The sequence below is a fragment of the Phalaenopsis equestris genome, unplaced genomic scaffold, assembly GCF_001263595.1.
Source record: "Phalaenopsis equestris unplaced genomic scaffold, ASM126359v1 Scaffold000022, whole genome shotgun sequence".
NCBI lineage: Eukaryota > Viridiplantae > Streptophyta > Magnoliopsida > Asparagales > Orchidaceae > Phalaenopsis > Phalaenopsis equestris.
In genome coordinates, this window is record NW_018164464.1 from 629,656 (window position 1) to 653,975 (window position 24,320).

Genomic DNA, 24,320 nt, shown 5'->3' on the forward strand with positions numbered 1-24,320 from the left:
GACAGATGGCCTATTTTCATTTTTTTTTTCTATTTAAAAGGGACAGTTTTGGGTTTTTTATGCTGAGATTGTTTGCCTGGACTGTGTAAAAAGTTTAATTTCTAAGCAATGAATGATGGAATGCTGTTTATTTTTAGCTGAAAATAGTTTTGATTTGCTTTTAAACAGTATGACTTTACTTTGCTTGATTTATTTTTGTTACAATTAGAATGTCTTTTAGTTTAATGAGTCACATTGCTTATGAGGAAAGTTAACGAGTTATATTGATGATGATTCTAATATTATAGAGGTCATACCAATCATATGCGCAGATTTTTCAACAATTTATAAGAATTGTGCTCTTTATTTTCTTGGAAGATTTACAACGATACCACTCAATTCTAATGTATTTTTACATATCTAACACCTTAACTTCAATTGTTTCATATATATAGCACCTTTCATATGCATAAAAAGGCGCATTTCGCCTTTTAAAAGTTAAAAAAGTGATATTTGTTATGTGATATGAATGATTCTGGTGGTTTAGATGTAAAAAGCAAATTTCAGGTGTTAGATATGATATACATAAATTATACAAACAACTTGATCTTAGCCAAACGAGCACACCTCTGGTTAGCAAAGTTTGAACCGAAAGAGAAATAAATTTTTGCCAGATAAATTAACGGTCAAACTCATTTACAACTTAAGATCTTAAGTTTATGGGTGAAGGTCAACCCCTTGGTATTTCTACATAAATATGTTTTTTAGCTTTCTAATTTAGGACTAAAGCTTAAGCCTCAAGTGTTTAAACCTGGATCTTTAAGACTAGTGGAATTTGTAGAGTTTTTAAAATAGAACTAGGTTGTTGTTAATCGGGGTTTATTGCTCTATATATAATAAGTGTGTGCATGTTTTGTCTGTGCAATGTAATAATTGTGTGTGTACGATAATTTAATATGAAGGATGGTTGAGAACTATGAAAAATATAATGTCATAAGGATGATATATGGATACGTCCTTATTTAGATAATCATGATATATATCAGTGATGATATTTCAAAAATAATGTCTATGCTTTATCTATATTTAAATCTGATGGGTATTGATGATAGGTATCATTATATTGTTTTTTTTTTTATAAGTATAATGTTTGCGTTGTGGATATGAATGTTGAATGAGATCATAGGCATCTTCATGCTGATAGAAGGGCATGCTTTTTTATATCTATTATCATAACTAAGAACATCATAAGCATCATGATATGAACCATAATGTTTGTGTGGATAATAACTTCTCTATTTCCATCATAATTATGATATTCTGCAATATCATCCTAATAATCATGATAATATAGACCCATAATAAGAAAATCATTTCATAGATATTTAAGGAGGGATAATTATAAGATAATATGATAATTATAAACCAAAGTCCCAAGAATTACAAGATAAAATCAAACATATTTAAAACCTGAATCATGATGAGTCCAAAAATAAATAAATCCTGCAATCTAATTTTAGCAGAAGTTAATCCTAAAAAAGGATAATTTCTATCTATTAATTAATTAAATTATAATCTTGTTGGAACTAAAACTAACTTCAAAGTATTGTCTAGCTTGATCTGAATGTATTTTTACTTGAATTTTGTAATGAGTCTGAGCTTGGGTCTTAGATATGGGACTTCGCTACATAACTCTCACATGGTATGATTGTAAAAATTTTGTGGTTTAAGAAATTGCAGATGCAGATCCACGCTTATTGGTTGCGTTTGTAAAATATTACTTGCGCCTAAGATTTGGATATGACTGCAGGCATTATTTTTGTTTTCGAAATGTAAATTTTATGTCAAACTTTTTAATTGCTATTGTCTTTATTGCAGTAGTACTGCTGTGAGCCATGGTCAGTCTAAGGAGACGAAGACTAATGGGACTATGTTCTGGTATAACTATCAACTTATCTGTCAATTAATCTAAATAAGCAATCATAAATAATATTTTAAATAAGTGAATGTATTTACATATCTTACTTTCCTCAGAGAATAATGAGTTATTTTTTCAGGGAAAAGCTCTATTCCAGTTGAGTTGACAAGCTCCACTGAGAATAATGGTGCTGTAAACCTTAACAGAAATGTAAATCCTTTCAGCATTCATCCCTTGCCATCAACTAGCTTAAATCATGAAAAGCAAGTAAGTTCAAATCTATATTTATTATTTTTAAGTAAGATTTACATACACATCACTCAATTTCTATGTATTTACATATCGAACACCTAAACTTCATTTTTTGCATACATATCACCTTACCTATGCATGAAAGGGTGTATTATACTTTTTATAAGTTAAAATGGCGGTATTTTTGATGTGATAAGAAAGATTTGGGTGGTATGAATGTGAATAAGCAAAGTTTAGGTGTTAGTTATTTTAATACGTAGGAATTAGGTGGTATGTTTGTAAATGCCCCTATCTTTTTTTATCAATCGTGCTATTTTTTTTTTTGGTGTCTTTGATATGTAAAAGTAAAACAATTGAAATGTTCTTGTGGGGAATCTCTTCTTTGATTAATGCATCCAAAAGGTTTTTTTCAAATGGAACAATAGCGGTGTTGATTTGGTGAATTTTATTGTTCCATTCTCTTCAAGTGTCAAATCTTGTTTCTACTTCCTGAGAAGTTGTAAAATAAAAATTGCAAAAAGAACAATGTAAAAATGGTTTCAAATGTTATCTTTTGTAGGTGTTTTAAATTTTTTTAACACTTTGATGTTATAAACTTATGCTTGAAATGGCGTATTTCACCTTTTAAAAAGTTAGTAAGAGTGGTATTTCTGATGTAATGTTAAAGATTTGGGTGCTATTATGTATGTAAATATGAAAGTTTAGGTGCTAGATATGTAAGTATATAAGAATTGTATGGTAGGTATGTAAATGCCCATGAGAAGAAGACAGTGAATAAAATTATGTTTCATTTAGGTTTAATTATATAAAAAACTTCTTTGGTAGAGATGCATGTAAATTAAATCATTTGTAACGTGTGTCCAATTTAAAGTTGATTGTATTTTACTCAAAAGACCACAGGGCTCAAAATTAAACGGATTTTACATAAAATTGGTAGAGATGCATGTAAATTAAATCATTTGTAACATTTGTCCAAGTTAAAGTTGATTGTATTTTACTCAGAAGACCACTGGGCTCTAAATTAAATGGATTTTACATAAAGATTTTACATAAAATGACACTTTTAAGTTTTGCAAAAGCCCTATAGTTCAAATATACTATCTTTCAGAAAATCATGCAGTTGCCCCCTGTAGCCTTACCCAAACCCTAAATTCATAATCTTGAATTTAGTAAAAAATCCGATAGCCTAGATTTAACAAATCTTACTTTTAGTGTCATCATGATATGGTCTGGAAAACAAAAACAGCAAACAACAACGAATAAATTGCAAAGGTGAGGAAACTTAGATGAGGGTTGTGTGGGCTCCACCCAATCGCTGTAATCGCCCTCAGCCTCTCCTAGGGTTTCCGCCTCAGTTGGCTGGGCTGAGTGGCTAGGCTAGTGACCGGTCCTCCTTGGACCGACAGTTCATCTGGGGAGCGGTTCTTCCATCGGATCCAGTAGGCGTATCACATTATTCATAAGCAATTTTGTCATTGGAGATTAAATTCCTTTTGTTTGTAATCTTCTTTTGATTTCTTATGATGTCCTTAAATATAGAATCTCATTTCATTACTAATTTTATTTAACTTCCTAAATTAATGAACACATTTATAAAAATTTGGCTAGTCTACAAATTTGTTCTTAGGACTTGCTTCATTTCCTGTCATGTTATAAATTGTTTGATTGGATATAAAGCTAAACCAGTATGTATTTTAATTTTTCAAATCGTTAAGAGGTAAATAATAAAAATTACATAGCATTGTAGCTTATCAGTTTGAATCTCCAATCAATATAATTCTTAAGCAATGCCATAATTTTCTCAGATTCTTTGTCCATTGGCATAATCCTCTACATACATGCAGGCTTTTAGATCATCATTTTATTCTGAAAATAGCCATTACAAATTCATCTTTTGCAACTGCCTTGAACTCATATGAACAATAATCTAGTAGTTATAAAATGGAGAGGATGTGTATTATAATAGTATGCTTAACAAGTTATGATAATCATAGATTTTTATTTCACTCTTTTTCTTTTTTTTTTTTTGCTGAAATGTGTCAGTATGAATTTTTTTTTCCTGTTTGAGTGAAATGCTGTTTTTTGTGTAATTTTGCCTTATTGTCCCTATCTTTTGCTTGTTTTGCAGCCAAATATTCATGAAACAAGCTTTGGATCGTCAACTGTGTCTCCTACAAGCTCTCCAAAGGAGGAAACTGATAATTATTTTCCAGGTTAGTTTTTCTGGTTTGTATTTGTGGCATTGTAAGTACTCAGATAATTATTTGAATGATTGATTAGTAATGTATATTAATTATAGGATATATATTTAGGGGTATTTACATACATACCTAATAATTCTTATACATTGACATATCTAACATCTTAACTTTTATATTTATATACATAACTCTCAAATCTTTTACATCACATCAAAAATATCACTATCACTAACTTTTTAAAAGTGGAATACATATTTTCATTCAAAATATTTTAATACCCAGGTATCAACCTTTAGGTGTTAGATATGTAAATGCATAAGAATGTTGTATATAATTTTTTCTTAAATTTATCATTTATGAATCTCATCATTTATTAGTTGACTACTCCACTTGGATATCCACTAATTATGATTAGAGTTTATACATTTATGTTTTATCCAATTTATGCAACGGTATAATTGCATAAACAGAAAATTTATTTTATTAGATTTACAGTTGCTAGTGCTTAATTTGTTCAGATTTATCCATTCTTTTTTTTTTTTTTTTTTGAGAACTATGGCCAAAGTATTCTAGAGATTGTAAAATCTTTGATATTTTCTTAGCGCTATCTTCTTTTTTGCCTGTCATGATGAAGTTTATTTTGAATAACCCTTTTCAACACTTGAAAATGCTTAATTTGTTCAAAATTCTCTAATTTTTTTATTTATGTCAATTTATTGTCTATATTGTTACTTTTATGGTGTCATTTGAAGATAAAATTATATTGCTACATCCTTAATGGTGTGAAATTTTCTTAGAGTAGTTATAGGAGTACATTTGATATAATATTGACTTTTTAGTGGATGTGATGATCTTCAATTTGTCATCTTATCTTCACAAGCTTTCGTGAAGTGAATGAAATTTGTTCTTCGGCTTTTGGCAGTAAATTTTATTTGAATATTTGAAATTTTTATAATTTTCTTGAGAATCTTGTATTTTAAATTATCGTGTTGGAATTCAATGGATATTTGAAGGTAGGGTTCCATTTTAGTATATAATATTTAATTAACTAAGTATTTTCATTTAATTATTTTTTTTATTAACAACATGATTTCATTAACCTCTCATCTTTCATGGGTCTTAAACTCGTGTTTTTCACTCCGCACGTGGGCAAATTTTGCATCTCACTTTCGAGGAGAGACCCACGCAATATAGGTGTTTTTCTATTGTATTTTTAATATTTTTGAAGCTACAGCGCTATATAGGTGTTTTTCTATTATATTTTTTATATTCTAGAAGCTTTAACGCTATATATTTCATGAAATGGATCGAGTATTAGATGATTTTAATTGAGTTTGAGGTGTTTAAGATTAGGCTCATGTGATATTGCCCCTGTTGGCCACCATTTCAATGCATTCAATCGTATCAAATTGCGAAATATATATGAAGGTCAATTTTTTTCACCAAGTGCCTTCACCATAGAAGCGCTACAACCACTATACTATCCATTACATCTCCATTTCTTGCCTCCTCTATAACTATAGTATTAGAGATAATTCCTTCAAACTTTAGTTGGTAGAAATAGTAATCATTGGGTTCAATAGATTACAGGGGCATTTACATACATACTATACAATTTTATGTATTTATTTAACTCTTAAACATTCATATTTACATGCAGACCAATCAAATCTTTGACATTACATCAAAAATATTACCATCACTATCTTTTTAAAAGTGAAATACACATTTTTATGCATAGCTTTACAGAAAGGTGTTATAAATGTACATTATTAAACTTTAGGTGTTAGATATTTAAATACATGAGAATTGTGTGGTATGTAATGTAAATTTCACTAAATTATATTGCAAGATCATTGAAATAGAAGATTGCTGATTGAGTTCACCCATTTAGCACTTTCAAATGTCTTATTCAATTATCCATGCTTTCTTAATCTATAAAAGGGTGATTTGATAATTGCTTTAATCCAGTGAATATAACTACATGCATGGTATGAACTCATGTACATTTGTTTTATGCTACATCAAATTCTCCTCAAACAATGATCAAATAAATGGCTTGCGCTTTTTCCTTTTTAAACTAGCATTAAATGTTGTAATGTAATGATATTCGTATTCCTAACTGTTATAATAATGAAGAGATAAATCTCAAACACATATTAAGAAACACTTAAATTTTCGTGGAAAATCCTCGACGGGGAAAATCATGGTCAGAAATGTAAAAATTAAAAGTGGAGAGATCTTAGGATTTGGCGGCTTACATAACATATGCATGATTATATGTGTGTGTTTGTGCGTAAGTGCAAATTTTAATAAGAGAAATTTACACACCTTGCATACAATTTTTATGTATTCACGTATCTCAAACTAAGCTTTCATATTTACGCACATAGCACTTTGTTATTTTAAACTTTTGCGTGAAATATGTATTTCACTATTAAAATGTGATAATGGTCCTATTTTTATGCAATATCTAAAAAATAGAAGTTACAAGAGGATAGATTTGCGGCTTACATAACATATGCATAGTTATATGTGTGTGTGTGTGTGTTCATGTTTGTGTTTGTGTTTGTGCTTATGTTTGAGTGCAAATTTTAATAAGGGAAATTTACACAACACACCTATTACACAATTCTTGTGTATTTACATATCTCAATCCTAAACTGTCATATTTAAACACATAGCACTTTGGAATATTAAAGCTATGTGTGAAAATATGTCTTTCACTTTTAAAAAAATGATAATGGTGTTTTTTTTATGCGATATCAATGTTTGAGGACTATGTGTAAATATGAAAGTTTGGATATGAGATATGTAAATACGCAAGAATTTTGTGCCATTATGTAAATGTCCCCATCATAATAAGGGTTTATACTATGGGGTCTATCCCGCTACACCCGTGAGGAGTTTCAACGGTAGATTTGAGGGTTGGGCCGACCAAAAAACTTAACGGGTAACTTTGATTTGCATGACATGTCGCATTGCAAATTTTTCGATCGAATCCCGACATCATTCGGGGCCACATTTTAACATCAATGATGTAATTAATACCAATTAAATATTCAAAAAAAATTTATTTTTGCAGGTAAAGATATAAGACACAGGAAGAGATACCGGCGGAAACTGTATGAAGACCAAGAACCTTGCATACTGAGAGGCGTTTATTTCAAGAACATGAAATGGCAGGCAGCCATCAAAGTCGAGAAGAAGCAGATTCATTTGGGCACTGTTGGATCTCAAGAAGATGCAGCAAGGTTGTATGACAGGTACTTTACAATGGCTTTTTCTATGATTTTATTTTTGGAAGATTTACATGCATAACCGTCATTTCCTTTGTATTTACATATCTAACTTTTGAACCTTAGTTTTTACATACTTACGCCTTTTAAAAGTTAAAATGGTGGTGTTTGTTATGTGATATGAAAGATTTGTATGCTATAAATGTAAAAGGTAAATTTTAGATGCTATGTATGTAAATTCCCCATTTTTTGAGGCATTTACATACATACCAACCACCCAACTCTTATGTATTTTCTTCTCTAACGCCTAAAAATTGTTTTTTTTCCCCCATTTATACCATTCAAATCTTTCATATCACATAACAATAAGACTATTTTAACTTTTGAAAAGAGAAATACAAGCTTTCATACATAGGTAAGGTGGCATGTATAAAGTTTAAATGTTAGATATGTAAATACATATGAATTAAGGGGTACGTATGTAAATCTTCCTTAATAATTTTCTGCAATTCAAGATTGTTTCTTTGTGTCATATCTTCTTCTTCTTCCCACAGAGCAGCTTTTATGTGCGGCAGACAGCCGAACTTTGAACTCCCAGAGGAGGAGAAACGAGAGCTCAGCCATTACAACTGGGAAGAGTTTCTGGCAGTCACACGCAATGCAATTAACCACAAAAGTAATTATAAATCATCTTTTGCTCCACATTTTATGATTTTGTAAATTATTTAATTATATATTTGCTAAATCTTTTACATAAAACTATTTCGCTGTTTGTTCAGTATTTAAGATTTATGAGAGGATCATATCTACCACATAAACTTTGCTTTGTTGCATTAATATCACCCAAATATTTCATCACATAGGTAAGATGCATGTATATGTAAAAATTAAAGTTTAGATGTTATATATTTAGATACATATGAATTGAGTGGTATTTATGTAAATCTTCGAACATTTTAATACTCATAATTTTTCATATTTTTAGAACTACAACGAAGGATTGGTGGAGGAAGAAAGAAAGGGGGGATACAGACGAGGGGCAGTGATGTGGAGGAGCCCGAAAGAGGGACTTGCGGCTCTCAATCTGTCTCTGATGATGGCGAAGTTGAGGGTTTTGCGTCATAGTATATTTTTTTTCTTTTTCTTTTTTTAAATTTTTTTAATTGTTAGGGTTGTCAATGTCGGATTATAGTTTAGTTCATATTTCTTATTATTATAGGGGGGCCCTATTTGCGCAAGCTAGGTTTTAGGGTTTAGAGTTTAAATTGATGAAGATGCATTCATGTCTTCCCTTAATAGCATTTTTCTAGTTGATATTAGTTTGTATTTGGATATTTTTCATTATCTTCTTTTCTTGTAAATAACCCTTGATAATATGATTTTTTTTCGTCTTTTTTTAGTTAGTTTGCATCATTTGTTGTGTGACAATAATATTAAAAATAGGTCCTAAGTTTAAATATTACTCATTCTTTTGCATATATATATATATATATTAAAGGAATGATCAGAGGCTATTATACTAGTCTCCAGTCACTTCTAATGTGTTTAACAATTTGAGTGTCATCGTCCTTAATGCTCATGTCTCGAGAGGGGGATTCGATCCCCCAATATGGGTCTTACACCAAGAATGTCAACCAATAGGTCGGGATATGCGGCACGCATGTGATATGTACTGAAATATTATATATTTAATTGCATAAAAATTGTATGATATTTATTTATATGTATATATATATATATTTACACTAATTTGAGAATATAATTGTATATTCTTCTTAAGTTGTATATATTATTTAGATGAAATTATTACTGAGCCATTAACACTATTAAATATAACATGTTGGATATTACTGAGCATTAACACTATTAAATATAACATGTTGGATTCCATGTAAATAACTTAAATTTTATTTTTCAGTTTATTATGACCATAAAATAAGCGATTGCAAATTTAGGGTCCGTTTGGGGCAGATTTAGCGCTTCAGGATAAACTGCTTATCCTGAAACACGGCCTGTGGGCCGACCGCGGGGGTCAACCTGCGGTCTGCGTTTAATGTAAAAACTAATACGTAATTTTGGATATACTGACGAAATGCACGAACCAAAAGATACAGCGACGTTTACGATGGCATTTTGAAAACACCGCCCGCACCTATAAGCTATCTCAAACGGACCCTTGATTAATAACAATCTTCTACCAAATATAATTCTATAGTGATTAAAATTCAATTAATCAAAAACAACATTGTTTGAAATTCATAAGTACATGATTTTGGACATTTCTAACAACAAAATTTTCAAAGGAAATTCATGCATATGTAAAACAATTCTTCTGCATTTACAGATCTACCATCTAAATTTTCTAAATCAATTAATCAAAAACAACATTGTTTGAAATTCATAAATACATGATTTTGAACATTTTTAAAAACAAAATTTTCAAAGGAAATTCACGCATATATACAATAATTCTTCTGCATTTACAGATCTATCTAAATTTTCTAAGATCTCATATCTATATTTGAAAGACTTCAGTTTCATAATTCACTCATTCAAAATAAATAATAATGATATTTTTTTGACATGAAATTAAACATTTAAATGTCATGCATGTAAATATAAAAAAAATTAGGTGCTAAATGTGAAGTATTTACATACACACCACAATTTGTATGCATTTACCGATTCATTTTATAACACCTTGATATCACAAAACTATACATGAAATGAATTAAGATACAGATAGTCGATAAATCATATAAATCCATGAGAACTAAGTGGTATGTACATAATTACCATGATTCATTAGCATAAAATTACAATTAACAAAAACTGCTAATTAACCAACATTAGATGATTAATCAAGCTTTACTAATTAAACTGCAGAGTTCCAAGAATGTTTAAAATTTTGGACTGCGCACCAGAAATTACACTAAAACAAATCAGATGATCAAAGTATTTTGTTCAGATACAGATTCAGTTCTCCTGAAAAGCTTTCATTAAATATAACTTGCTGAAGCTCTGCCCTGCAGCCCTGCAAATTTCCAACATGAAAATCTTCAGTAGCAGTGGATCCCAAATCAATAAATATGCACCAACAGTAAGGAGCTACTAATTGCATGGATGTACTATAAACATAACATGTTTTAATTCAAATCCAAACATAAATAAAATAAAATAAATTTAATACATGAAAAACAAAAAGTAATAGTGATCACAAACAACCCCTCAGCAATAAGTTCTTCCTTTTTACCTCTAACATGATTTTTCAATGCCAGGCTAGTCGCACACTCTCATTATTGTCGTGTAAAATGGAAAAATTATTGCATCATAAATCTGATGTAAATTTGTGTCAGGTGTACAATTAAAATTAGCCATGTGTTAGGATGGGCCTCACACTTTTAAAATACAACCAAGCCGTGAATTTCAATGAGGTCCACATTTTGAAATGGCCAATTTTAATTGGACACCTGACGCAAATTTGCGTCTGATGACCTGATGCAATAATTTCTCTGTCAAATGAGGCATGAAAGACGAACATCCTTTTCAAAGAAGTGGTAAGGAAAGTGAGTCTAGAGAAGTCGTTCATATTTATCATCATCATTATTAACCGCAGCTCGACACTTTATGGTCGGCCTCGTGAACCTCTTCGAATCATCTTATAGAGTATTACATCTATTTTGCATGATCTTTCTTTCATAACCTTTAATCATATTACCTTTAATGGGTATGGGTTTTCATCACTTATCCTTTCACATTAATTCTATCTACTTATACTAATGGTGCAAATTTTGTCACCAACATTATAAATCACTGAGTCTATTTTCTACTATAATGACTCCAATAAGTAATATATCATTCCCAGCACATTCAACTTGATTATTAATGATTTTTTTGGTGCCCACTCTCCATTCGGATCAAAATTTCATGGTCAAACAAAATTATAATTTTTATAAAATTGATCATGTATCTTCATAGTTATTTCTCATTACATGAAACCTTCCTTTTCAACAATTATGCTTTGATTCCAGTAAGACACAACCTCATTTATATGATCATTATTTAGTCTATTAAATCAAAGATACTCAACAACTACACAATAGCCTAGTAATCCATTTCTACAAAATAAATCAAATATATTAAATAATTAATCATTGTTATATTACTCTTAAGATCTTATATATATTTCTCTCAATAGTCTGCATTTTCACTGAATTCAGATGATGTCGCATTAATGAAAAATGTCATATTCAAATAGCATATACATGTCAATTGCAGTACATTTGTAAACATGTCCATAATCAAAACTAAAATATTAATGTTTGATGTAATCATATTCCAACTAAATTCTTTGATCACTCCACATGAACTTTTAAATTTAGTCACTAGACCATCATATTTATCTTTAATAATGTCAACATATCTCTAAAACACCATTTTTTTTTAAACCCATCATCTCCATTTTCACATATAACCTTCGAGATAAAAAAAAAAACATATTATTTCATGTATCATCTAAAATCACTTCAACAGGCCACGCAAATGAGAAATGCTTCTCGCAAATTCAAAATCAACACAATTCTTACATGACAAGCAATGTATAAGAGTGCTTTACGAACATATGATGGGTCAACATAATGTTTTTAAATAACTAGTAAAATAAGGATGGTGTAAATATGTTAATTTGAGAATGAGAAAAGAATAGTAAAATGCCGAAATATTTATATTGAATCATTTTAGTCTCAGAGTCTATGAAAGTGTAAAATTTGTCCTCATACTCTTTTTATATGGGCTGAAATAGTAGAGCCATTAGAAGAGTCAAGAGATTAAATTGGCAATGTGGGATTAAAATGGCTCCCTACAAAGAGTTGAGGGCTATTTTCACACTTCTCGGGGTAAAGAATATCTTTCTCAAAAAGTTAATTAATTCAGACAATATCCCATCTGGCATCTGCAAAGGAAAGGCAATCAAAAATCTTTGGCCCAACAAAATACCATGTCACATGGTCATTTGTTAAACAAACATAAAAAAAATATTATTAATCAAAAAAAGATTCTCAACTGAATAGCACCTGGGACACGTGAAATTTAAATTGAATATGATCAATGTGAATGTCAAATGTCGTGATTGCCAACACATAAGATTCATTGGCTAAAAACTATCAAGAACATGAAGACTCAGCCAGAGCATAGCATCATAAGGAAATATTCAAGTTAAAAGAGTAAGTTTTTTGTTTTCTTTTTATTTTTTAAGTATTTATTAATGAAAATGAATTAGGGCTTGTTTGGGATCACTTTTTATCATTATTTTTGCTTTTTATTTTTAAAAAAACGTTTGTTTAGTGCATGTTTTGCATGATTTTATTTTTTATTGTCAAAAACATATTAATTTGTTTTTAAAAACATTAAAAAAAACATTAAAAAAAACATAAATTTTGTGTTGAATGTTTTTAAGAACTACTATGTTATAGCATATCAAACACATTTTCAGGTAAAAACAAAAAATAAAATTAAACAAAAACAAAAATAAAAAAACTTAAACCAAAAGTGATCCCAAACGGCACCTAAGTAAAGAAATTTGCACCACATTTAATGGAAAAACATACCCATTGATTTGGTTGCAGTAGTTAGCAACTTGATTTGTTATGAGATAGCTATCTAGACGAGAAGGCTCGGGTATCGGCTTGAATATTGGATTTGAAGGGTCTTCCTCGGGCAGCGGCTCCTCTCCTGCAGCTTTCCTCGCAATATTCTCAGTCCTAAAACAACAAAATAGAAGCAGCAATATTCTCGGTTCTAAAACAACAAAATAGAAGCGGCAATTTTAACATACAAGAGAAATGTTCCGCATCAATAAAAAATTAGGTCACTTAGTCACCTGACTCGTTGCAATGGGTTATTTTAGTCCCATAGTCTATAGAAGTATCAATTTAATCCTCATACTTTTAATATGGGCTGAAAGAGTCTAATAAAAAGAGTTTGGAGATTAAGTTGATACTTACAAACTTTGGGGCTAAAATAGCCCCATGTAAACGGTTAGGAGACTAATTCAGCACTTCACACACGCACCCTCCCTCCTTCCCTCCCTCCCTCGCTCTCTGAAAATATTTTTGACTAGACCTTCCTCTTTTCCTGTTCTTCTTTAGCAAGCTGTGTTTCTTTTATGCTTATCCTTCTTTACTAATTCCTCCTATTTGAAATGTAAAAAGAATAACTCTCTCTCTCTCTCTCTCTCTCTCTCTTCTTTAAAACAGTAAGTCATTTCATTAAGAGCACTCTTATACCTTCGTTTTTGGAGCCAGGTTTGCTGCTGAGCCTGTTGCCTCGAGAGATTCCGATAATAATATTGGAACTGAAAGAAGGCAAGAAATCCTCCATTAAATAGGTTTGAGAAGTGATATAAAGAAAAAACAATTTTATGAATAAAAATCAAACCTTATTTTGTTCAGCGGAAAGATCATCCATGCATTCAATCAAAAACTCCAAGTTTCTTTCCATAAAAGGTGCTGTTGATAGTTTCAGCCTATCAAGATCACACTGCAAAGAGGCTTTTAAATATTAGAAAAGAGAAGTAGGGGCATGTACATACATACCAGGCGATTTTCATGTATCTAAATGTCTAGCACCTAAACATTCATATTTACATGCATACCACTCAAGTCTTTAACCACATAAAAAATACCACCATCACTATCTTTTTTAAAGTGAAATACACATTTTCATGCATAGATTTATGACACCAAAGTGTTATAAATGTAAACATCAAACTTTGAGTGTTTAATATGTAAATAAATAAGAATTATCTAAATTTTCCAGAAAAGTATTAATATAGCCATAATCAGCAAAGCGGAGCTGCAGAATAGGAAAGACAAACCTGAACAACTGGAGAATCAGGCTCCAGTTCTGTCATGAAAGCACTGATAAGTGCAGAATTAGAAACCTTAATCTGTACAATAAAAACAAAATTCTTAACCGAATATTCCACCACTGATAAGTGCAGAATTAGAAACCTTAATCTGTAGAATAAAAACAAAATTCTTAACCGAATATTCTCCCAACTGGACGGAAAGTTTAAAATTAGATGAAAAGACAGAATTTCAGAGCATAATTATAAAGAAATAATACAAAAAGTTGGCGCATTCACATACGGACCACCCAATTCTTACGTATTTACATAGCTAACACCTCAGTTTACCTTTTTACATTTATACCACCCAAATCCTTATTATCGCATTAAAAAACATATTAACTTTTAAAAAGTGAAATACACATTTTCATGCATAGGGAAGGTGGCACGTATGTAAAAAGTTGAAGTTTAGGTGTTAGATATGTAAATACATAAGAATTGAGCAGTTTGCATGTAAATTTTCAAAAACAAAAAAAAAGAAAGGAAATGTAACATCAAGACTCAAGATGTGAAGTATGAGAAATTGGGAGGGAGAACCGAGAATAATCAACTCACGGGTATCTCCTCAAAGATATCCACCCACGACAATTTCTTCTCCCTCAACCTACAAGAAGATAGACGCATGTTAGACCCAATTGTAAGTCAACTTCACAGGAAGAAACAGAGAGATATTCACATACTTCTCCCCAGTAAAATTGTTGTTACGGTATAGATCCATAAATGTTTCTGTAAGTTTCAAGGCTTTCAGAGCAAGTGCACCTTGATTCGACCTTGATGGATCGTATATTATGCAAACACAGCGACGAATATTTTCCTGTATAAAGAAAAAATGAAACATATATAATGCTAGAAGATCAAGTTCTGAAATGGAATATCTTCAATGTTCTTCATAGAGGAAAATATTTTTTTCTGAAGTTGGTCGTGTAACCCTAATTTCAGAGTGGCTTATATGGCATCGCCTATGAGTACAAATTGTTAGAGGCATTTACATAAATAGCACACAATTCATTTACATAAATAGCACACAATTCTTATGTATTTACATATCTTATACCTAAACTTTCATATTTACACACATCCCTCAAATCTTTAATATTCTCAAGTCTAAATCCAGGATAGAACTAGATTCTAGTTATAGTTTAAGTTTAGATACGATCCGTTGTTCAAATTCATTTTCAGATGGGTATTAAACTTTAGTTCAATTTTAGAATTAGGGACATAAAGTTGTATTAGAAAAAATCATGGCGCAGATACCAATTTAACAGAATCAAATTTAAAATCATTATGTAATTCTAAATTTTTTAGCATCAAAGCACAGTTTAAAGAATTTTCATGAATTACGCGATTAAAATTTCTTCAATATAATCAAATTTTGGCCATACAAGATGCTGGTGTTAGTGTGTGTTTAATAGGCTTCATATGAGTGTGGATCTGTTTCTTTACAAAAATTAAGTAAATATGCGGAAATTGTGATAGAAAAATAGTTATTAACACTTCCAACTCTAAAGCTCTTTAATAAGCCTCATCTATTATCTCTAAAGAACTATAGCCTAATTCATTCATGATTCCAACCTTAAGATGTTTGATGAAATAAATATTAATAATATAATAAGATCTATAAAAGAGACGCTTGATTACAAAACCTTCAAATTAACACACGCTCTCTCTATGGCAGCTACATCCTTTAAAATTCTTAAATTGATCACATAATTGATCTTTTTGATCAAAGAATGCAAATATGCTCTTCAAGTCTATATTTTACAAAAGTCCATGTATATTTAAGAAGCAACTCTTCGCCAAAATATTTGAGCATGTCCAATAATTTCATTTACACAAATTCACCTTTCTAGGAATAAAAAATATTATATCTTTTAGGAAATTCTTACAAATCCAATCTGGCAATTCTAAAATATTAAATTTCCCAACAAATATTGGAATCCAACTCTTAACTCCAAAATAATTACGTTAAAACTGTTTAATCATAACAAGACCAATTTCATTTAAATTGTACATTATTGTTTGTTATAGAAAACCTTGATATGATGTCCAAAATCTAAAAGACATGATATGACCTTAAGCTTTAATACCACATAAGATCTTAAGGTCTATAGTTTCTAAGGCAAATCATCACAAAAAAGCAAAACCATTCAATAAACTCAAATTTTGTAGGACATAAACTACTAATCCAAATAACTAATGCAAAAATTAATTAAAAACCAAAAACAATACGAAAATAAATCCAAATAGGAAGACTAGTGTCCTATTACTAGAACTTTAACATTGAGAATAAGAATCATGAAATTTATTTTCCATTCATATCTTTGATTTCGCTCTTTTCCTTCATATATCCCCTTTACATTATTTTATTTTCATCATCTTATTGGCATATTAATTGGACCGGCACAAACCAAATAAGCTTATTTTCCACAGCCACTTATTAGGATTTATAAGATGTATTTAAGCCTATATGAAAACCTTAAAAAATATTTACAAAAAATGAATGAATTAATGCATAAAGAAACAATGGTTAAGAATTCCAAAATATGGCAGCATCATAATCAAGACTAAAAACTTGAGTTACTGCCATCCAATTAGTATGGAGCTGATGGAGCAATTCTCAGCTCCCTAAAGACTGGTTAATAAAGCCTAATGTTGATTAAAAAAATATATGTGGCAGTCATATTCATTGCAATAGAAAGTAATATCAGCAAATAAAGCTAATATTTTCAATGAAAATATCAATTTTAGAAACTAATCAGGAAAAAAAAAACAGATGGAAGTTGTATGAGGAAAGTATGAAAAGAAAAATAAAATTAACTTCTTCGTACTACTTTTTTATACAGGAATAAAAAGAAGATTGTATGCAATTATTTAGAAGTGGTAGAACTTGAGTTCCATAAGTTGAGTTTTATTAAAGTGAGATTCGATAATGCTTCTTTGTTTTGTGAACTCACTTCTTTCCGATTAAGTTATGTTTGATTTCTACCCATCCTCCAATTGGTTATGTCTTATTTAAATCTAACTATATGTAAAACTAAAATTATCAGCCAATCTCCCAATAACTCTGTGTTATTTCATTTTTACCATAAGAAAAAAATAAACACGATTGAAGTGATTTGGAAATCTTAATTAAATTCGCTTCTCGCCCTTATGAAGTCCAACAACCTCCAAATACTTGAATTAAAACAAACAACCCCTAAACATCAAAAAAATTGTCAAGTAATTTAGCCATATACTTTAGAAGTTTAAGTAAGTTTTATGAAAAAAAAAGGACTGGTGATCCTTAAAATCAAGATGAAAAAGATTGCCTGCTCTAAGAGAGTATAATAAGAGGAAATAATTTCAATGGTTAATATTAAGAAGTTAAAAAAGTAAAGTGTCTGATGAGATAAGTTACTTGGCTTACTAAACTCTTTAATATTATTTTAAAAACTAAAAAGATACCCGAGGAGTGGAGGAAGAGTAATTTGGTCCCCATTTTTAAGAATAAAGGGGATGCACAAGAGTGTGTCAATTATAGAGGAATTAAGTTGATGTGTCATACTTTAAAATTATGGGAGAGGGTAATTGAACATAAGTTAAGACGTATTACAAAAATTTCTCATAATCAATTAGATTTTATGTCGGGCAGGTCTACTACGGAAGCTATACATTTATTGAGAGGTTTGATGGAGAAGTTCAGAGATAATAAGGAGGATTTACATTTGATTTTTATTGATTTAGAAAAAACTTACGATAAGGTTCCAAGAGATATCCTTTAGAAAATTCTTGAGAAGAAAAATGTTGATATGACTTATATTCAAGTCATTAAGATATGTATGCTAGAGCTATTACTTGTGTTTGAACTGAAGGAGGATTGATCAAACATTTTCCTATTTCTATTGGATTACATCAGGGATCGGCTTTAAGCCCATATCTTTTTGATTTAGTTATGGATGGTCTTACTGGACATTTACAAGAGGATGTACCTTGGTGTATGCTTTTTGCTGATGATATCCTTCTCGTGGATAAGACGAGGGAAAAAGCCCAAAGAAAACTTGAATCACGGAGGTCTAGTAGTGACCAGATTATTAAAATGAATACATGAAATGTAATTTTAGTAGTAGTAGTTCTAGTGACAGAAGTGTAACTCAGAAGTGTAACTTTGGGTGATGAAGTGTAACTTTGGGTGATCAGATTATTAAAAAGTGTGAATGATTTAGATATCTGGTGTCCGTGGTGTCCGTTTTTCAAAGTGATGGTGATATAGATGGAGATGTTAATAGTAGAATTCAAGTTGGTTGGTTGAAGTGGAGGAATGCTTCAGGCCTTTTGTGTGATAGAAAAGTACCGCTTAGACTAAAAAAAAAATTTAGAAGAGGGCAGTGGAGACATGCAATGTTCTATGACGCTGAATGTTGGCCTTTAAAAGAGAAGCATAATACTAAGTTAAGTGTTGCCGAGTAGGTGGATGAGTGGATTTACACTTAGAGACAAAATGCGAAAGAAATGATTATATCCGTGATAGGGTTGGTGTAGCCCCAGTGACGGACAAAATTAGAAAAAGTCGTCTTAGATGGTTTGGTCACATTAAACGCCGACCATCTGATGATCCGATTAAGAGAGTAGATATTTTAAATTCAACTTATGTTAGGAAAGCCAAAGGTAGACCAAGGAAGACTTGGGCTTATTGTATAAAAAATTATCTTAATTTTTTAGAACAAAATGAAAATATGACACTAAATAGAACGCAATGGAGAAAAAGTATTCATGTAGCCGATCCCACGTAGTGGGATTAAGGCTTTGTTGTTGTTGTTGTTGTTGTTGTTATTTGATGAGATAAGAGAAAAACAAGAAAATTTACGGCAACGTTGGCCATATAATATGGATCCAATTGATAGGTAACAATTCAATCGCTAACAGCATAATTGAGTTTAAAAAAATGAAAGAACTTTAGATGAATGTGTTATAAAACTAAGAATGATATAGCGAAATATTAATATAATAGAGAGATAATAGAAGGACAGAAAAAAATGAAGAATATATTTATTTGGTTTGAGCATACAAAAAGAAGGGCCAAAAAATGTAACAAAAAAATAAATTGGCACAGCTAAAGTAAAGAGATAAAGAAAAACAAAGGCAACCAAAAAAAAGAAACATTATTTGTAGTAGTGAAAAAAGATTAATGAAAGAAAGATTTAACATCTCATGCAAACTCAACAAAAAAAACAAAGATTGAGGTTCGTAAAGTTGACCGCAGATAGCTAGTCCGAATAAGGCCAAAAATGATCATGATGGGGCAAAAGAAAATTTACATATATACCACTCAATTCCTATGTATTTACATATCTAACACCTAAACAGAATCTTTTACAAACATGGCATGAGGAGTATTTCATAGCTTTCAAAAAAAAAGGAAAGAAAAAGAAAAAGAAAAGGTGTATTTCACTTTTTAAAAGATAAAATGGTGAAATTTTAGATGTGAATTTAAAGATTTAAGCAGTATAAATGTAAAAGGTAAAGTTTAGATGTTAGATATGAAAATACATAGGAAATGGGTGGTATGTATGTAAATGCCCTCAAAAAATTTAAATAAAAAAAAGAAGATTGCAAGACCTGGTAGTTCATAAATGTTTCAATAAGCTCTACAGTCTGGTAAGATCCCAACAAAGTTGATTGATACCTAAAAAGAATGAAGACAAAACATCAACATACTGACACCATTACATGGTAGAAATTGAAATAATGAGTACACGCAAAAAAAAGTAGTTCCAACAAGTAGATAAAATTATATCACCAGTGATAGAAAGAGCATCCAACGTATAAGCTATTTTTGGAGATCAACATTCTCAGAAAAGAAAGAAACATAGCAACAAGTTAAGATTAAATAATTTCAATCATAAATACCATAAACACTAAAAGCAAAAAAGAGCAATTTCTTGAGTAACACCCAAATTTTAATTATTTACAAAATGAACATGTATCTAAATCTATTTGCAATAATACCACTCAAATCTGAAGACTACAACAAAACCGCAACCATTACTTTTTGCTTCCAATAGAATCTCAATAATCTAATCATGTAACGCACAATGACTTAAATATATAAATAATAAAAATTTTAGTGGTACAAACACCAATCTTGAAGAACTATCATGCATACCAATGTTATTCTACTTTTTATTAAATAAATTATTCCAATCCACTTAAAATATTATAATCCACAATATCATTTGGTGATTAAAAAAAAAATCGTGTTGAAAAGCCTTTCATCTATTCATGATCCCGTACTCTAATTAGCTGTTACATGATCAACCTAATCACAAAGCAATCTCCATGGTTTTTTCCATGTTGCTGGTTACCCTCCAAGAAACAAAATATGCATAAGGTATTGATTAATCAGTAGTCAGTACTATCAAATCTGATACCTATTTTAAACTCAAGAGATGCTTTACACAAGAATTGAGTGGCATGTATGTAAACTTCCCTATAGATTATTATTTTAGTTTTTTATCATGTAAAAGTTTTTAACTCTAAGGCTAATGTCATTTTCAAAAATATGTATGATTAATTGGGTTATAAACTTTATCTTCAAGTTTCCACATCATTTTCTTATTTCATGGTACTCCTAAGATACTTCTCCATTTTGACACCGCCAATCATGACTCTAACTTGTATTATCATGTGTACCCCCATACTTCTTTATGAGAAATCTCATATACTAAAATTATCATATCTTCCAAAAATATAGATGGATAAGAGCTTATCATATCCTACTCTACTAATTTGAATCTCCATATATCCATTTTTTTCACTGTTTTTTTTCTAAATTTTCATTTATTTCAGCAGAAATTTCATTTAGTAGAATTATGTTATATGAAGACATAATATGCAAAAGTTTGTTAATCAAAAACTTGGATCAAGCTTAAATTATTGATCAATCACTAATTTGAGAATTGTCATCATTAACAGAACTAAATATTGGATTATAATTGTAATTATTAAACATGGATTACACTTATCCTTGATTTATGGATTAATTACTACCCTCATTATCTGTAACTAATTACTTAGAAACAAGTAACATGATCAGCAATTTGAAACCATGTCGTAAAATATAATTAATGCATACTTCATCATCGTTATCATTATTGTCATACCAACTATTTCGGTCAATTTTATAAATATTATTTTTCATTCATTTTTGACAAGTACCTGTCAGGTGTTAAACCCATTTTTGCATATAATTTGGCGCAACTTTTCTCCAAGTTTACGTTAAGCCTATTGCTTCTCCTCTTTAATTTTCCAACATTGATTTTAACTACCTATCTAATAGATATATGCTTTACCGTTTGTTCTACACGCTTAATCACTTGGCTCTAGTTTAAATCATCTTATTCCATAGATATTGTTCCATTCATTCTTTTATATAATTATTCCTTAATTTATTATTTTTACTTCAACTGCATATCCATCTTAACACTTGATTTCTGCTATATTCTAAACGAAACTATTAATTTTTTTATTTACAGCCCAATACACAAATACATATAATAGTTCATGATATCCTCTCATCACATACTCTTGAGGTTCCTCTTCCCCATTTTCATCGCATAATATTGACTCTGCAAGTTCATCATCTATATCATCATGCATTTGCATAATAGATTTAAAATACTTAAATCCATCATATGTAGATTTTCTTTTTTTTTCAAATAATTTTAATTGATAGAGGGTAAAATCACACCAATAGAAATTGCTCATCATATGTTCATTTTTTATACTTTTAAGCGTTTTATATCTTAAACATTTTTTCAATGATTTAAACTTCCCAATAATTAAAATTATCATCAACATAAAACATACATTAAAATGCCTCGCTTGAATTATTCCTTGTAAGCATCTCCATAATCTCTACAAAAACATACTGACTCAACAATCATGCTTGATATACAACTACTTCTAATAATTATCACTGCTTCATCATATAAATCTTCAATAATTCTAGCCTTTGACGCGCATCATTTTTCGCAATGTGCACCAAATCAACAAATATTGCATAAATAGTAATTAATTCAAGTTTGCGGTTCACATAGTGACAATTTTTTCATCATTGAGAAACCCTATAATTACATCACTAGTCATTGCACGGTGTAATTAACAGATCATAGACAAACACCAACCAGCAGATGGTTCGTCATAATGTTAAAAATCATCCATGGGACATGTTTCAACAAAGTATGAATAATAATGTTGTAAATTTAACTTTATGCAGTTAAATCTATAATTAGAAAGCGTTTAAATTAACTTAACGACACCAAAATAGAAATAGATAACAATATATCAATCATAGATTATAACTAACAATGGTTTCAACAGAAATCCACAAAAAAAAACATTTGAGAAAAAGAAAAGTTTTAGAATACCATCCCACAGTATTGTTGTCAACATTGACCTCTCTTAGGCACCTCATCATTTCTAGCTGATAGTTCGCCCCATCAGCCTCATTTTCATCATCCTCTTCCCTAGTCTTCAGCAAGGCATTAGAAGTGAAATCAATATCCTCACTTAGTGAAATAAACAAGCATAATATAATAGGGGCATGTACAAACATAGCACACAATTCTAATGTAATTACATATCTCACACATAAACTTTTATTATTTCCACGCATAGAGCTCAAACCTTTAATATCACATAATAAATAGCACTATTGTCAATTTGTCATGCTTAAAAAGCGAAAAACACCTTTTCATGCATAGGTTTAAGGAACCAAAGTGCTCTGTATGCAAATATGAACGTTTAGGTGTGAGATATGTAAATACATAAGAATTGTGTGCTATATATGTAAATTTCACAATATAATTTCGATGATTGCAACTTAGATATGTATAGGCTTACCGGAAAAGGAAAACAGTTAGTGACTTCAAGGACACTACCAACATCTAAACCCAGAAGTTGGCCTGTAACTAAAGCTGGCGAGAATTCTTTGCAGTGTTTAATTATCTTAAGAACAGCCTGCATAAGAATAAATTGTATTCTAAGAATAATTACAGCAAAAATGTGTCATCCTAAAGAGGTTTCTTCATACTTACCAAAGCGAATACAAAATAAACCAAACATTCCAATAGTACTGAACTGATAACAATACATACAACTTTCCTTAAATCTTAGAAATAGGCAACTGCTGTATGCGGAAACGGCTTGTTAAATCCAATAATGGTAGAAAAGAAACAAGACCGAAGCTAATCAATTTAATCCGCATGTCCTTTTCACATTTTATGGCTATAAAAATCCATGTTGCTTCAAGTTTCACAATTTTATTAAAAGAAATCATTACACATTCGTGCACTTTGAAGTAATTTTCACTTAACCATAACACAAAGGATCGAAAAGAATGACAGAGAATTCGTTCCCAGAACAAATCAATTACAGAAACCTAGAAACCCACCAATCCTTCCATCTGTACAGCGCGAAGTGGCTGGGAGACCTCCTCTGTGGCCACAGCTTGGAGAAAAGATCGCGCCATGGCTACTCATCAAAAAAATAATCGATCAGGGAAACAAAACGGTTTAAGAAGATTTAGATTTCACAAGTCACAAACAGATAAAAGTAAATCTCATTCTACTTACTGTTCGCCATCAAAGATACGATAATTATTGGCTTCGATATGAGGATTAGGGCACGGCGGAGCTCTTTCTCTCTTTCTCGGCGGCTGCTTCTCTCCGCCAATCCAGCTGGAGACGTTCCTCAGAATAGGTTTCGCCGGGTCGTTGTAATCTTACGGATGTATATCTGCAAATCACTAATTTGCATTTTTCTTTTCTTGCCATTGCATTTAATTA

The 24,320-nt window shown here is 30.5% G+C and overlaps 2 protein-coding genes across 2 annotated transcripts in view; one reads left to right on the plus strand and one right to left on the minus strand.

The window, feature by feature from the left end:
- Window positions 1-1,876, plus strand: part of LOC110018463 (cytoplasmic tRNA 2-thiolation protein 1-like) — a 36,587-nt gene extending 34,711 nt beyond the window's left edge. The window contains exon 11 of the mRNA XM_020715783.1: window positions 1,858-1,876. The gene's annotated coding sequence lies outside the window, so the exon portion shown is untranslated. The remainder of the gene's footprint in view (window positions 1-1,857) is intronic.
- Window positions 1,877-10,452: 8,576 nt separating this feature from the next.
- Window positions 10,453-24,283, minus strand: LOC110018407 (eukaryotic translation initiation factor 3 subunit H). Its single transcript, XM_020715715.1, has 12 exons — window positions 24,108-24,283; window positions 23,927-24,006; window positions 23,377-23,493; window positions 22,902-23,005; window positions 20,092-20,158; window positions 15,177-15,310; window positions 15,052-15,100; window positions 14,464-14,535; window positions 14,025-14,126; window positions 13,874-13,941; window positions 13,196-13,348; window positions 10,453-10,623 (listed from the first exon to the last, which is right to left on the minus strand). The coding sequence occupies exons 1-12, from the start codon at window positions 24,115-24,117 to the stop codon at window positions 10,566-10,568; spliced, it is 1,014 nt and encodes a 337-aa protein (XP_020571374.1). The 5' UTR covers window positions 24,118-24,283; the 3' UTR covers window positions 10,453-10,565.
- Between the last annotated feature and the right edge of the window lie 37 nt (window positions 24,284-24,320).

Bases quoted from the DNA above. Each gene is read 5' to 3' on its own strand.
- LOC110018407 (XM_020715715.1), bottom strand. The intron at 23,494-23,926 runs GTGGGTTTCTAG...ATTCTTATGCAG, and splicing joins CTGTACAGATGGAAGGATTG to GCTGTTCTTAAGATAATTAA. The intron at 14,127-14,463 runs GTTTGTCTTTCC...GCCTCTTTGCAG, and splicing joins CTGATTCTCCAGTTGTTCAG to TGTGATCTTGATAGGCTGAA.